This window comes from Lygodium microphyllum, chromosome 4, assembly GCF_053477565.2.
Source record: "Lygodium microphyllum isolate KBCC chromosome 4, Lygodium_microphyllum_v1.1.10, whole genome shotgun sequence".
Taxonomy (NCBI): domain Eukaryota; kingdom Viridiplantae; phylum Streptophyta; class Polypodiopsida; order Schizaeales; family Lygodiaceae; genus Lygodium; species Lygodium microphyllum.
This window is the reverse complement of record NC_141138.1, coordinates 79,764,591-79,781,326: the sequence shown is the minus strand read 5'-3', so window position 1 is coordinate 79,781,326 and position 16,736 is coordinate 79,764,591. Positions and strand designations below refer to the sequence as shown.

At 40.7% G+C, this 16,736-nt stretch overlaps 1 protein-coding gene across 1 annotated transcript; it reads left to right on the top strand.

The window, feature by feature from the left end:
* Positions 1–4,023: 4,023 nt before the first annotated feature.
* Positions 4,024–7,146, top strand: LOC148037221 (farnesylcysteine lyase-like). The gene is made up of 5 exons (XM_087676159.1): positions 4,024–4,623; positions 5,609–5,776; positions 5,958–6,317; positions 6,390–6,565; positions 6,650–7,146. Exons 1-5 carry the CDS (start codon positions 4,105–4,107, stop codon positions 6,906–6,908), a joined length of 1,482 nt encoding a protein of 493 aa, XP_087532285.1. The 5' UTR covers positions 4,024–4,104; the 3' UTR covers positions 6,909–7,146.
* The last annotated feature ends 9,590 nt before the right edge of the window (positions 7,147–16,736 follow it).

Here is a 16,736-nt window from a genome sequence, read left to right as displayed (position 1 = left end):
TGTGTGTGAGGAGATAAGCGAAAATAAAATAAAACAAAAGGCAAAGATGGAGAGAGGGAGAAAGATGATTTATAGAGAGAACTGGGGGGAAAGAGAAAGAAAGAAAGAAAGAAAGTTATATTAACGTCTTCTAAAGACCAAAACTGGCCTATGAGACAAACTGTGATACAACTGATGAGGTCCAGCTATCCAAAATAAAAGTGCTGAATGAAAAGCTAAAAACTGAAAACTGAAAATACGGTGCTGTGAGTGTGATAAGTGTCGTGTATGTGTATGTGCGTATGTAGCTCTGGTACTCCAAATAATGGCTACAAAGGGGGAACAAATGTCGGCTGTGATAGGGGAACAACTGTCGACTGTGATAAAGTGGTGCGATGTGTATATGTAACAGATGCAGGGAGATATACTATCCTGGGATGTAGTAGCAGTCGTCGAAGTCGCTAATAGCAGGTGATCCCTCCTAGATGCAGGATGTGGTACATCGGCGGTGGAGAAAGAGCAAACTGGAGATCTGAGATCCAATGTGTCGAGTGTCATCGGATCTCAGTCTGTTGTCGATGTAGATCAAGAATCCTCCGGATCTCCTGTCGGTGTGGCTGTGGGGTCCGAAACCCACGGATCCTCGTACGGCGTCGAGTACGCTGGTCCTCAGCCTGTTGTAGTGTGAGCCCGGAGGTCTAGCTGGAGGCTGGTACAGTAGCTCTCACTCTGTCTGTCTGAAAGAATTGTGTAATAGTCGTCTGGGTGGGCCCCTCTCTGACTGGGACCTGCTGTGTGCTCTGCTCTCTGATGTGCCATGCCTCTCCCAGAAAACGGCCAAATGATCTCTGATCCATATCAGTCATACATCCCTGAAGTGAGCTGCTCAATGTGTATCTAGATCTCAACTCTGAGTATGCCGGGCATCTGAGAACAAAATGCTCCTCACTCTCCACCTCTGATCTGCAAAGGGGGCATATCCTCTCCTCCCGTGGGATGCCATTGGCTCTGCCACTCTCAATCATAAGCTGATGTGATGATACCCTGAGCTGTCCAATAAGAACTCTCAATCGATGTGGCATATAGATCTGCATATATCTCGGAATCTCTATGAATCCCTGCTCTGATATGCTCAAGAACTGTGTATAATAATGTGCCATCTTCGATGGCAGTGGCTGTGCAGGGCTGACCCATGTCCTCTGTATATAAATATACCATATCTCCTCTCTGATGACTCTGTTCCTCTCAGAGAGAGAGAGGGTGTAAGTGGGAGCCTGAGTATCATATAGAAGAGGTGGGAGTCTATCAATGTCCAGCCCATGTCTGTCAAACCAAGCTCTAGTCTATGCATACCATGATGTGGTATCCCCCGCTCGAGCCATCTCCTGAGATGCCATATATGCTCTGTATGCAATGCGATCTCTATCCATATCTTGAAATCTGTGTAGGAAGCAGACTGTCTGAAATAATCCCTCGACTAGCATGGGTGGTGTGGCAAGCTCTGCTCGCACAATGTCATGTGGGACTGAGGCCTTGCTGCGAATCAATCTAGATATCATGATCACCTGAGGTCTCTCCATCAATGTCCATACATAATCGGCAAGGCCTGGCCCCCATATAGCTGCTCCATACATCAGTGCTGGAGTGACTAGAGTATCAAAGAGCCACCCCTTGGTGCGGGGCTCCTGGAAATGTGCCTGATGACACTGTCGCTCCATAAGAGCCAATGCTGAGTATCCTCTAGTGAGGCAGTCACGAGCTGCCTGTGTCATCGAGAAAGTCCCTAAAGCTGCTGTAAAGGTGACTCCCAAATATACATATGATCCAGTGACCTCAATACTCCCTCCTGCTGCCATGAAAATACTCTGTTTGCATATCTAAGCTGATGTATGGAATATAAGAACCTTGGTTTTACCAAGGTTCACTGTCATACCTCTCTGTATGCAAAAATCATCCAATGCTAATAAATGCTGCTGTAATCCCTGAGCTGAGTCTGAGACCAACACAATGTCATCTGCATATAGTAAGATATGAATTGTGGCTCCACTGAGATCTATACCTCCACCGGCTCGCTGTTGAATGAACTCTGCTATCTCATCAATGTATAGCCCAAATAGAGTCGGTGAGAGTGGGCATCCTTGTTTCACACCAATGGTGCTCACAAGGGGATCTGATATACCTCCCGGATATCTGACTTTGCCAGTAACCCACTCATATAGTGCATAAATACCCTACATCATGTCATCATCCACCCCCAGATCAAGTAGGCGTCTGAAAAGCCTCTCTCTCGGAACCATGTCAAAGGCTTTGCGGAAATCCACAAAGCAACAGTACAATCTCTGTTTCTTCACTCGTGTCTGGTCGATCAGACAACGGAGAGTGAAGATGTGGTCTATGGTAGAAAATACCCGTCTGAACCCTGCCTGTCCGGGTGTGCGCATGCACTCTCTCTCTGCCAGCGTGCTGAGCTCCTTCTCCATCACCGTGCCATAAAGTTTGGCCAAAACTGGCCCAATCATGATGGTCCTATATGTGTTAGGATCCATAGGATCCCCTGACTTGTGGATAGGTACAATGGTGTGCGAGTCAGGGAACCCCTCAGACAATGCACGGTTGAAGAGGTGAGCAATGAGTGGAGCCAATGTGTCTCTGTCATATATAATATGCTCTGCCTGAAGATCAAACTAGTCTCGAGCGTGGCCATGCTATAACCGTGAGATAGCATGTTTCACCATACTAGTGGTGAAAAAGGATGAAATACCCAGTCTCGGTGTACATGGTGTGGGTATCAGCGGCTGTGCGGGTACATGATATAAACTCTGTGCGTATCCATGCCATATTGCAGGGTCATGTATCGGTGTGGGTGAGCATGGTTCTCTGATCTGCCTCCATGCCTCTGCACAATCTATGCTCATAAGAAGGTGGTATATATCCCAATATCTCTCCTCCTCCCATTCTCGCTTTTTACGGCGGGTCAAGCGGTGCATGCGTCTCTGCGCCTGTCTGTGTGTGATCTCTCCTCTGGCCTCCAAATCGCGTAGCTATCGACGTAGATCTCTGCACTCATCATCATACCACCTGTTCTGTGGCATGGTACCGGTCCAAGGGGGGTGCGTGTATGTGTGATATGGAAAACTGAGTGTAGCAGAATCATGTAGAATGCGTGTGATATTAGTGGTCAGTGTATCAAGGGGTGCGTATGGATCAAGTGACGTGATGTGCTCCTCCAGATGCTGTCAGTAAACATGTGAGAGCTCATGAGTGAAGTGTATGGTAGTATGCATGTGGGGTATGATATTTGCAGGTGGTGATGGTAATGAGGTGAGGAGTGAGAAACTGAGAAAGGTGTGATCGGCACCGAGTGGAAGTCTCCCAATAAAATATCTTGGAAATGGAGAGGGGAAATAGAAGGTTCAAGGGAGAAAGATGAGAAATGGATTATTGAGCGAAGTTACCGTAAAGCGGCCTAGCATTCCGCGCTCGTGGAACGCTAGTAAGCTATTATTGAAATTTAACTTTTATGTTGAAGTCTTTGACCCCTTTGAAGAAATGCTATGACTACCTTGAAAGCCTTCACACATGAGGTACTACAATCACGAAAAGGTTACCATAGTTCATACTAATGATGTGGCACACAATATCTAGTTCACCAACCAAGGTCTCTCCTACAATCATGGGAAAAAATTGTGTTCATCAAAAATTGGATTGTTAAGCCAGCATGATAAATCGCGTGGAGCTTTTCCAGTCATAGTTTTTGAAAAGCCATGCTGAAACAGTTATTTTGAGATATAGTAAGTTTGGAAGGACGAGTTCCTCATGCACGTTGATCTGAGTAGGTAAAGGACCATAGTTAACGATTGGTTAAACTAATCTAATCCACTGTGGTTTATCATGTGCGCAGCTTGGGGGGGTGTTGGGCGGGGGCGGAGGCGGGGGCGGGCGGCCAAAGATGCTGTATCGTGATTAGAGCTGAATACATGAGATGCAGTTCAATACAAATTCAGATTTATAAATTTCTTGTGGGTTGACTTATTTGACAAAGACGACTCCGAGTGTGCGTGCAGCGTTATACCACTTGCTCTCTATGGAACTTGTCGCTTCATCATCATACTCTCTGTCGCCGCTATGGCGTCTTCCTCATGCGGCTCCAGGGTCCTTCTCACCATCGTCTCTTCTGCACTCCTGCTGGTCTTCCATCAAACGTGCTTCCCCTCGCAAGCTCTGTCCTCTCCTCCTCGCGTTTGCATCGTAGGATCAGGCATTTCCGGCTCCTCAGCAGCCCACTTCCTGCGAACGTACTCGCAGCCCCGCGACCTCGAGATCGAGGTCTACGAGAAGTCCTCTGTCATGGGAGGGCGCATGGCGACCGTCGACCTCGCCGGCGACACATTCGAAGCAGGGGCATCCATCCTGCACCCCAAGAACCACCACACCTCCAGATTTGCTAGCCTTCTCGGGCTTAGCAAGCGCAGCGTTGGGGACGATGGTGACGATTTAGGCATATGGGATGGACATGGGTTCATCCTGCAAACCAGGAAGCCTGGCGCTTCCTACCTGTCCCGCAAATTAACTGGCATCTTCAACTCCCTCATCATGCTCTGGCGGTACAAGGGGAGCTTGATTGCGATGAATAATTATGTCTCAGTAAGAAATGTCATGCTTCGGATTCTGTTCTCAATGTCCAAACATTCATCATTTGCTGCACACATGTTTGGCAGCTATTGCTCAATCTTAAGTGTGCTAAGCCTCAGCTACTGTGCATATTTGGGGACCTCTAATGTGGCATTGTGCTCTGCGCACTGGCTCATCTGCTGCAGGCTTCTGAATTCTCTCCTCACGCTCCTGCGAAAAACAGTTGCGCATGGAAGAATGGTACTTGTCACTCTCAAAAGTCCTAGGAAAACGACCAAATTCCTTGAGACATTTTCCTCATCCTCATGCTGGTTGGGATCTCCATCTTTCTATGAATGTGAAACAGCATTTCCTGCACATGACATCAACATATGGGAGAAAGGGCTTACAAGCAATATATAAACTCCATCTGGCTAAAACCTTTTGAAGCAGAGCTGTAGCTGTACTTGTACCATCAAGGACAATGTTGGCTCGCAATATGGCATTCAGATACTCGTCTGTTAATAGACTTGCATAAAAACTTTCACATAGTATGTTTATTGACCAAGCTTCTCACGTCTCGTAAGCTATGGGCCGGTTACTATAGACCTTTATGTAAGTACCTACTGTGGTAAGCCATCAGTATAGTTATCAGAGTTCTTTCTGATCTTACAAAGTCAAATTGCCTTCTTGTCGGTACAAAAGTCTCTCAAATCCCATGAGCTTTGTACTAGACTAGACTATAGGCCTTCATGGCCTTCCTGAGCTGGAAGGCTTCTGTAAAGAACTCGGGTTCATCTGCATCACTAGGTCTGTATTACATGCGAACTCAGCATGTTGTGCTTTTGGTCATAAGGCCTGGAGCTATCTGTTTCTATTGCGCTCTCTCTCGCAGTTATAGCACATTGTTGTTTATATTTAAATTTATCAACCAGGGGCTACTAATGCACTTAATTACAACATGACTTCTTTCTACATTGGGTATTACTGATCCACATAACAATGCATATATCTGCAGGGAACCCTAGAAAAGTTTTTGCATTACTACGATGAGCAAAGACCCATTTTTAGTTCAGTGGAGGAGATGCTGAAGTGGGCAGGTCTTTATGATTCAACACAGACCACTTTGGAGAAAGAGCTTCTGAGTTACGGTCTATCGAAGCAACTAATCGAAGAACTTGTCACTGTGAGTTGAATTTGTTGTCTCTGTTGCAAGTGTATGAAGCTCTTGATGTGAAAGAAAAGTTGAGAGCTCTGTTTCATTTGCACTTATTATCCAGTAAAAGAGCTGTGCATTATCATCGTTCTACGGCCGAGGGAACTTTCATGAATCACATTACAACTGGTTTCTGATGATGCTGGTTCAGGTTGTCATGCGGATAAATTATGGTCAGAATATGAGCATAAGTGCCATGGCTGGGGCTGTTTCACTATGTGGATCAGGTGGGGATTTTTGGGCAGTGGAAGGTGGAAATTGGCAAATAGCAGCAGGATTGATCAATCTTTCAAATGCATCTGTTTATCTTGATGAATTGGTGAGCTCTGTAGTTGGTTTTGATGGAAAGTATGAAATTGGACTGGCCTCTGGAACTAGGAGGATTTGTGATGCTGTGGTGGTGGCAACCTCACTAGATGAGAGTGACATTGAGTTCACCCCTCCAGTCAATATGCCCAAACGGAAAATGCAGCATACACATGCTACCTTTGTTCGTGGGATAATCAATCCAGTGAGTTATCATCCTCTGGGATAATCATTTTCTGTGTATTTACATTATCAAAATATTCTCATCCTGTGGCAGGTTTACTTTGGCATGCCGTCTGTTGAGACCGTTCCAGGGTTGATTGGCACACTTGAAATTCCAGCTATACCGTTCTCCTCCATCAACATCCTTAAGTCATATAGCACCAATGATAAGGCATATAAAATCTTTTCCCGATCAGCCATGGCAGAGGAGCTACTGGATGAGCTGTTCAGGTATTAGCAGATGCTGTATTTTGCGCCTCTTTCACGCTGATGTGTGTATCTGAGCTTGAGATTAGGAATTGATGGTGGTTGCAGTGTTCGGAACAGCACTATACGCATGGATTGGGCAGCATATCCCCACTACGAAGCACCAGAAAGGTTTGCTCCATTCATTCTCGACGACCGAAACCTGTACTATATCAATGCCTTTGAAAATGCTGCTAGTGCCATGGAAACTGGTGCCATAGCTGCTGAAAACGTTGCACGTTTACTGCTGTCACGACTGATTGGCAGCGATGTTATTCCGGAAGAAACAGGAACCTCTTATGCAGATCAACGCAAGCACGAATTGTAAGTAGGCAAACAGAACCTCGGATGCACAATCAGTCATAATCTCAAACCTTAAAATCCGACAACCATATGAACCAGTAGGCTACATAAATGTGAGCGTGCCCCATGATCATGGTTCCATAGAATACATGAGTTCCTTTGCTCTCATGGCTTCCATTCCCCCTTATGATTCCAACTTGTATGTCAAGCTCACTTCAAAGGAGGACTAGCTATATTTTATTGGTATGTAGATGTTTTACTCATTCTAGGCTTATATTTTGCTACCATTGCAAATATTAAGGCCCATCTTAGCTCTACATTTGAGATGATAGACTTGGGTAAGATGTCTTGGAGATAGTTAGATATGGGGATTTCACTTTTGGTTCTCAGCAAAATTGTGCACTTCAAGTAGTTAAGTAGTTTTGTTGGCTACGTCTTTAGATCCCATTGTCAAATAAGCCAAGGACTCCCACTCCCATGATTCTCATTATATATATATATATATATAGTTGTGCTATTTCTTTTGAATAATATAGTATATAGCCATTGGGTTTTATTTTCAATTTTTAATCTTTAATAGACATTAGTTATTGTTGCATGTTGCAAGAATTCACCGTAGCTCAGATAGTTATTGAAGAAAATTGACAAACCAACAAATTGAAAGAAAGAGGAGTTGAGAGACGAGTGCATGGGCGACAAATTGGGACAATCATCCCCCATGCATTGGGAAGGCACTTCCCTATGCATATATATGTGATTTTAGATTTTTTTCTTGCCTAAAATACATGCTAAGTCTCATTTTTAGGCTCTTGCTTTGCATGAATGTTTTTTTTCAAAAGTACGGTCCTAAAAATATCAATTTTTATCATGTGCTCATAATTTTACAATAAAATTATAGCATTTTTAAGGCTTGTTACAAAATAATATTCCAATAAATCCTGTGAATGTGCACATATAATAATTATGCGCTATGGAGCACTTATAAAATATAATAAATTCACATCAATGAAAATATTAATAAATAATGATTGTATATCTACTTGCACTCTACTAAAAAATATTAATCCACAAGTCAAGCATAAAATATATTAATGTATTCGATATACTTTTCGCACATGGCCACTACGTATTTTCATGTGTCAATAAAATATAACATGCTCGTCTATCGGTTGTCCAAGCATGATTTAGTGGTCCATCGAGAAATAAATCTAAGCGTCGCCACCCGGTACTTCCATGGAATGTTCCGGGGTTTGTCGACTAAGGTTTTTTGAGTTCGTCTCACAACGGAACATTCGCGATCAAACTCACTAGGATCGATCTAAAATTTGAGTTTTTAGTTATCAAGGTCTCTTGACAGTATTCTAGCATGGGGTTTTGGGCTTCTTACTTTATGTAGAAATACCCAATCTCCAAAGCAGATCCATATCGCACTTGGTTCAAAGAGAATAGAAAACAGGAGGGATGTGCTGCTCAACCTTTCTGCTCATATAGTTCCATTCTAGTCCCCTAAATATCTAAAGTCCAACGATGATAAATCCTTATGAGAAGCCTCTCAGTTCTTTGGGACCACCCAATCGTAGAACGAATCCGTGAGGGATTCCGTCCATCTGTTTTCCTTGATAGCCTTAGTTTTCTAATTAGGTTCTATTACATTTATGTGCGACATTTAAAATCAGCTTCATTAATTAAGCCTTATAGGAAACATGGTTCGTTTGCGTAACTCATAACGCAGACACAAAAACAAAATAGGCAATCCTTTTGACAAACAAGTTTCTTAACTTATCTTCAAGTTAATATTTGTCTCTTGCGCATGTATGAAAATTATGTATCCATTTTGTTCAATAGAAGTACTTGGTCCAAATCACATGGCACCAAAATTTACATCCTTTATCTAGAATAGGATCTTCCAACGCCTCCAGACATTGGGCTTACGGTAGCTTACAACTTCTTTCTCAGCAAGGGGTGTCTAGAGCTTCACTGATCCCAAGCGACCTAAGAGTGAGACATACTTTCCGTGGTTAGCCTTTTTACCACTCGAACTTCGGCCCGTGAATCGAGCAATATCCTCTTGGGGTAATCTACGGTGCAATCTTGGAGATGATTCACACGTACCAAATATCCTTTCTTAATTAATCCCATTAAGAATTAAGCATAATCAAGGTAATCAGTCCTAATATCATCTTTTAGAAAAACATTCATTTATTTCCATGGTAACTTGTCATTACAGATCCATGCCATGCATTTGCCATCAACACAAGCCTTGGAATATTTATCCAAATCACAATGCAACAATCAATTGATTGAAAGAAATACATTCAGGGTGTTATTCAATCAACCAACAAAACTAATTGATTCGAGATGGGAGAGCATAAGAGAAGATGGTTAAGTCGAGGATTGAGATAGAGGGAATTGTGTAGCCTCTCGAGGTAACTCTTCTATCTCTCTCTCTCTCTCTCATAATCTCTTAAAGGGGTATCCTTCTCTCTAACTCTCTCTCGCAGTCTCTCGGGGTCTCCTTATGCTCCCTTGTGCCTCCCCATGCCTCATATTTATAATGAATTAGAGAGGAGGCGATAAGGCTGAGAACAAGAGTGGAGGGGCTCTTGGAAGACTTAGTGATTTGATGCTCAGATTATAAATCTGATGGTTGTATTGGCTCCAAAAGGGGGGTAAAACTACAAGACACTTACTTAGAAAGCTCTCAATTCACTCATTTTCTCTATTCGAAGTGCTGTCTATTGTCTGTAGATTGCAATCGCGGTGCGCACGATTTCGCTAGTCACTTTTTTAATTTTTTTCTTTTTATAAAATCTCAAAAACTAAATAAAACATCACTTGTCTTTTTTAAAAAATTACTTTTAATTCTATCTTTTTAGGATAATATCTAAAATATACTTCTTTTTTTTTCAAAAATCTAATATTTTTGGACCATCCAAACTATACACATTAATACTAGTGATTAATATGGCTCATAAGTCTTGTTCACGTTGTAACTTCCGTGAAGGGTGGCTACGGTTCTTATCAATCTGAGAAAAATATCGGATTATGACTCTTAGTTTATTTTAAAATATATTTTTAATTAAATAAAAATTATTAGTTATTAATATTTGTTAGTTTTTATCTCAGTTAGTCTTTAGTTAGTAATCTTAATAACTTATTAATTGACTAACTAACTTTCGAACTAACCAACTAACTTTTATTGTGTGGAAATATTATATAAAAAGTCACATAAAACAAATCCTAGAATAAATTATTGAATCTATTTTTCATAACATACTTTCTAGGTAAGAAACAAGTGTATTGAGTTGCTTATGTTTTTGAAACAAAATACTAAGAGGAATAGAATTAGTATCCAATGAGTATAATAAATTAAAAAATACTCAAGTCAAGAAGGTAAACATCTCAAGTATTCTGGCACCCACATACCAAATAGAAACGAGCAATGTCTACTATTGTTTTCGAAAGGAATAATAATGATAAGCTTTAGTAATAATAGCTTTAGCTGTGTAAAAGCTAAAAGCTGTATAAAGCTAAATTAATGAACGAGACACTAGCACAAGCAGTGATATTTTGAATTGGACGAAGTTGTTGGTCAGATTGACATCGTTTTGAAGTCATCTTTGCATGCGGATCTCAAAAATATACTTCAATATTGGCCCTCTTCCTCTCGAGATTAAAACCACTATATATGGGATAAAAACACTAGTGAGGTGGTCTGAAAGAACAACACGTTTTTTATTGTTGTTTTTTATTTTTTGCATAATAAGAGAGTAAGTAGCTTTTCAAGAAGTCATTATCTTCAAAGATTGTGATGGTGCCAGTTAAACTTGATAGAGAACCTTTAATCCAAAATCCTCTGAGCAAAGCCTTTCACAACTAGATAATATACCGATGTTTGATGTACATGATAGTATAACCTTTAAAATGGATGGATAACTTCTTTGCATCCACCAATCATTGTTCTCTAATACCAATGTTGTAAGAATTCACGATAGCTTAGATAATTATTGAAGAAATTTGAGAACATAACGAATTGAAAGGAAGAGGAGTTGAGAGATATGAGTGCACGAGAGAAATTGGGTACAATCATCCCCCCATGCATTGAGAGGGTACTTTTCGATACACATATTTGTATTCTTAAGATTATCTTCTTGCCCAAGTTACATACTAAGTCTCACTTTTAATTTTTTGCTTTGTACGGAAGCTTTTTCCCAAAAGTATGGTCCTAAAAATCATAATTTTACAACAAAATAATATTGTAGCATTGTTTAGGCTTGTTACAAAATAATATTCCAATAAATGCTTTGTGTATATGCACATATGATAATTATGTGCTATGAAGCGTTTATAAAAGTATAATAAACTCACATTGATGAAATATCATAAATAATAATTGTGTGTCTATTTGTGTTTCACTCAAAAATAATAATCCATCAATCATTGTAGCATAAAATAGGTTAATTTACTTAACGTACACCTTACACAACATGATTAGTATCACATGTCTTCATGTGCCAATAAAAATTCAAATAAAATAAATCATCAAATCTACTTTTCAGAGTAAAGCTTAGTCACGAAGGCCAAGGATTCGAGATCCTTCCTTGACATTGATGCTTGTAGACCACATCTTGTACATATATTATTCTCATCATCGGGATCTCGGTCAAAGTCAAGAAGGCACTTGAGTCATTGAGACTTGACTTGGGGATGCAATAGTTCTATAGTCATTAGTGGTTGGGATTAAAGAAAAACATTTTGTCTTTGGATGCTTAGGAAGAGATCTTAGTACATGGTTTTGATATATGCAAGCATAGGGGTTGCTTAAGTAGGGGGTAGCTTCTCTTAGAAGTAGGGGGCCTACTTGTTGCACACAGAGGACTCAAGTTAGGGCCTTAAACAAAGGCTCTGGTTTTGTCTATGAAAGAGAGAGAGAGAGAGAGAGAGAGAGAGAGAGAGAGAGAGAGAGAGAGAGAGAAGGCTCAAGTTAGGGCCTTAGACAAAGGCTATGGTTCTGGCATGATAAAGTTCCCTAGTGTATGTAAGGGGCTAGGTTTTTAGTGCAGCCTATGGGCTAAAATTTGTTGCAATTTCCATCATAAAGAAGAAAGAGGAAAACATTGTGCTAGAAAATATTTGTCGCCTTGTGATGGCTTGGTAGGCTCTTGGGTTCGAGTTAGCGGTTTCAGTCCTCACTAACCTGAGGACGATGTGCTATCCTCCTTGGGATGAGACCTAGCTATGGGGTTAAAGGAGCCGGGGGGGGGGAGGGGGGTAGGGGAAGCAGAAAATATTAAATCTGTGTCGCCTTGCCAATTTTTGGTAGGTTCTTGGATTGGAGTCAGGCTTGAGGCCACCAATGCCTTGATCTCCTTGGGGCCCTACAATCCAAGAAATAGCCGATGAGCCATCCCACTAAGAAAAGGAACAAAAAAAGAACCAAAAAATCAAAAAATATTTATGATGTACGACTGAAAGAAATTTTCTCAAAGGGTACTAGGCTTAGTATTTCTTTTCTTTGGCATTAGTGGGTCCTAAGTGATAGGGAGTCAGCTTGAGCCTCTTGCCAATGCTTGTGAGCCTTATGAAAGGATGGGTTTCCCCCTTGGTGGTTATCTGACTAGGCTAGAATGGCATTTGGGACCCACACCTTGTGAGTGGTTGATAGTAAGGATAGTTATTGAGTGTCCTTCCCAAGTTGGGGGAACTCTCATTTCTAGGTTCGAGTCTTGGCCATTGGACCCATGGTCTATGGAGTTGAATATTTTATCTTCTTTTTTTTTAATTGTCTCTTTCATATCAAGTGTGATTTCAAGTTTTGTGTTGTATTGATAAGTTTGGTTAGTGGATTTGACGGGCTAGGTCACCCTATCTTGTGGTTGCCAATGAGAGGTGGATTTTGAGGTGTACTCTGTAGGATTTTCAATGTATTTTGGGCGGATCTGCAAGGCGTTTTCAGTGGAAAGTGAAGATTTAAGGCCTTAAAGGGGCCATTTGTACAAAGCATTTGAGCTACACAATGCTGGTCATTTTAAGGCTAAAGGTGGAGTGAAGTGCAAAATCAAGTCTACAAATAAGGAAGAAGCATCCAACCATCATTTGGACATGAATTTCATGAGTTTGGTCAAAAATTCGCGCCAAGAGACCTTAATTTATAGAGGAATGCAGTTTGGGTAGCCAAGGACGCCATAAAATAGGCCGAGATTTGAAGTGGTGGACCAAATTTTAAGGGGCTTGGGCCAAAGGTTGAAGGGGCATAAATCAAAAGATGAAAAAAAAAGAAAATAACATGGAGAGAGAGAGAGAGAGAGAGGAGAAGATGCAGGAAAAGTGGTGCAAACATTTCATGCTTCTCTTGATTGCTATGCACAAAATCTATGTTATTTGTTGTGTATAATGTGGTATTCAAATCCTACTCTTTATCCTCTTCACCGTGATATCAATCTTGTAAGTCAAATAGAAGAAATAAAAATGATGCTTTTTTAGTATCTCTCTTCTTTGTATTTCAATATTTCTCTCTACTTCCTTCCTATGCACACAATGGCAATGTTTTCAAGTGTGTTAGTAGCTTTGGATAGTGTTACTAGCCTTGGCCTTCACATAAGGCGACACATGTGTCATGATGGTGGGAGCGGTTTCAACGTAAGTGATTTAATTTTCATGGTAAAAGCAATTTAAATAAAAATTTGTTTTAGTGATGGATAAAGGAAGGCTTGAAACTAAGTTTTGGCACTTTATATTTGCTATACAAAAAAATTTTGATTCAACATAAAATGAATAGTCAAAATTAAAAATAATAAAGATTAAAAAATAAAAATTAGCAATGATTAGTAGCAAGCTAAGAATGATCTAAGAAACTAACAAATATAAAAATATTCCACATTTATTCTCAAAATATTAAAACAAGGGCTTTTATATTAAAATATGGCAGTTTGAAAGCATAAGGTTGGTCTGTTGCATTCTAAGTATATCAAGTGGTTAAAATTCTAATAAATATTACTAAAATGGATCAAATTCTAATGCATTTCATGTATAGGGTGTTCTTGTGTTATTTGTGTACTAAAGGGTAGAATGAATTGGGATACTCAACGCCTGCAAGTTTGTGTAACAACGTTGCATATTGCTGAAGCATATTCATAGGAAAATATTGAAAGACAGTTTACTGCACACACACATTGGTTTTCAAATTAATAATACTTGTGCACCTTTCATTCACTTTATGTATGCAACCATTATTTTACACACACCGACGCATAGCACTTGTCTTCATATTGATGGAGTGTGTGAGAAAATTCAAGTTGTCTAGATGTAAGGGTTCAAGGGGATCTAAGTGAGGTCGAGTTGAGAAAGTATATCAACTTGTGCAAAAAGAAAAGGACCAATAGGCCAATCCCTAATTGGGTCATTATGCTCGTGAGATTAGAGGCCATGGCAATCAGTCGAAGAGGAGCCTGATGTGATGTGTTAGAGACCTTATGTCAGGTGCTCCTACATGGAGTTTAGGGTAGGTAGTTAGATAGTAGATTAAAAATGCAATATGTTAATGTTTAGAGAGAGTTCTTCTAGCTATACCTAGTTGCTTGTGGCCATAGGGCTGTGGGGGTCAACTGTGTGAGGTTTGACAATGAGCTTAGAGTGAGAGAGTTGGTATCAGGCCCATTTTAGGTCCTAACACATGGTGCATTTTGTGGGAGTCTTTAGGATTCTTGTAAAGGCCTAAGACTCGATTCTTGAGTGCATGCCTCTTCGCTCAAAAGCGGAGAGAGAGCTATTAAGACAAGAACGTGAATGTAAGCCAGAGATCTCTGGAGTCCAACGACAGCAATGTGAAGAACAGCTAAAGAGACGTGCAAATTTTTTTTGCAAATACTCATTGGACCATCCTAGTCATGTGTTCCTTAATGTTACACGGCTTACAACCCCTCATAGTAAGAGAAATCCTAGCACATGCAAACATGGTAATTTACCCTTAACACCTAAAGATGGGCGGTCTACTACTTCAAGGACTAGCTGAAGTGGTGGATCAACTCCACTACCTAGTGGTGCCATTAGCAGCATTGTAGTTGTCCCTCGTAAGCCTGCTCCAATACCCACAAGGATGGCACAACCACCACCCTCAATATCCCCTCAAGCATTTCAAATCCTAGTTGGTACAATGGCTCTACCCACTTTAGGATACTTGTTGCCTATATTTAGCAAAAGTCCGAATGAAGATGCAAAATTATATATTGAAGACGTTTAAAAACTTTTGTTCAATTCTCAAGTCAATGAGAAAGCGTATCACATGATATTCTTCAGCACGACTTTGAAGGGAAAGCTATGTATCTTAAACGAGACTCAACAGGAATTTAACGAGAGTGTGAAAGCATATGCTCAAAAGCTATATGAAGTATTTTGTCGTTTGGATAATACCATTCAACTACTCCCTGCTACTCAATTGTAGTTCTTCTTGAGAGGATTGGATTTTACGATCCAACTGCATTTGACCAACACTACATTAAATGATATAGATGCATCTATAATAGCAACCGAGGGGATCTATTTAAGAATTTAAGTTGCCTATGTAGCAAGAGAGCAAGCCCTCTCAATCGCTGTGGGATGGTGCCAAACGTGGTGCTAATGGGTTACAATTCATTACTTGCATTACCCAATAGTTAGGGAGCCTTAAACCAAGGGTTCGCCAATTACCTTCTCCTATAGTGTCAAATGTGGTCCAACCGAGGCCTACAACATCTATGAGTAGTGGGTAGGTTCCTATTGCAAACCAAGGGTTTGTACAAGAAGCACCTCCTTTGCAAATCGTAAAACCTAGTGTGGGGGTGGCTCTTGAGGCCTCTAGATATGAATCCTCTGCATCCAATATTGTAAAGAAAGTCAAGGATATGATGAAACATTACACTAATATGATCACAAAAGAATGTTGATAAATTGTTGTGGATGCTACTTTCTTGAAGTGTTAGAAAAACATGATGGGCATTAAGAAGCTTGACGATATGGGTCCATCAAAGTTTAGCTACAAGTGGTATGGTGGTCAACATCTTTCACGGAACTGTGCTCATATAAAGTGTGACATATGTGGGAAGTCAGGTCATATAGCCAATACTTGTTTTTGGAGTATGATCGATTCTCTCCAACAAGGTAGTCAAGTACCTAGGCCTGTGAAGCATTGTGCAAATAATGGGAATACTCAATGGAAGGGCCCTAAGTAGATCTTGCAAAGGGAAAAATCCACCCTAGAGGAAATGCTGAGTAGGGTCAGCTTAGTAGAGACGCTTCCAATTAATAAAACTGCAGCTTCTAGTAATGTTAGAGTGGTTACTAGATGTCAAAAAGTGAAAGAGGAGCAAAAGGTTAACCTTAGTATAAGCAAAGCTAATCGTAAGCCTAGCGTGGTTGACAATAGGGTTGCAGATACTAACACCCAAGCAAGTCCTCTTAAACATGATGATGCTTTAGAGAAGCCTATGATTGAAAGCAAATACAAATCGAAAGTGAAGGAGGCTACTAAGGCCGTTAGTAAACCAAAAGAGAGAATGGTATGGAAAGAGGCGAAAGCAATAGCAAAATTCCAGCAGTTTGATTTAGCAAATGCCTTATGTGAAATCAAGTTGAATGTGAATTTGCTGCAACTAATTCAATTGTCACCATATGTTCGCAAGAAATTGAAGAGAATCCTACCAAGGGATTATGTTATAGAGCCTATTGGTATCAATTGAGTGGGTAGTGAATGGTGAGAGCATGTGAAAAAATGCTGCCCTAGGGTGCAAGCTTGCATGGATTGCATCCTGATTGAAAGTGCAATTGTAAACTTGGGCTAAGTCTACCCATCCAAAAGGATGTCACCACAGTCCTAAGA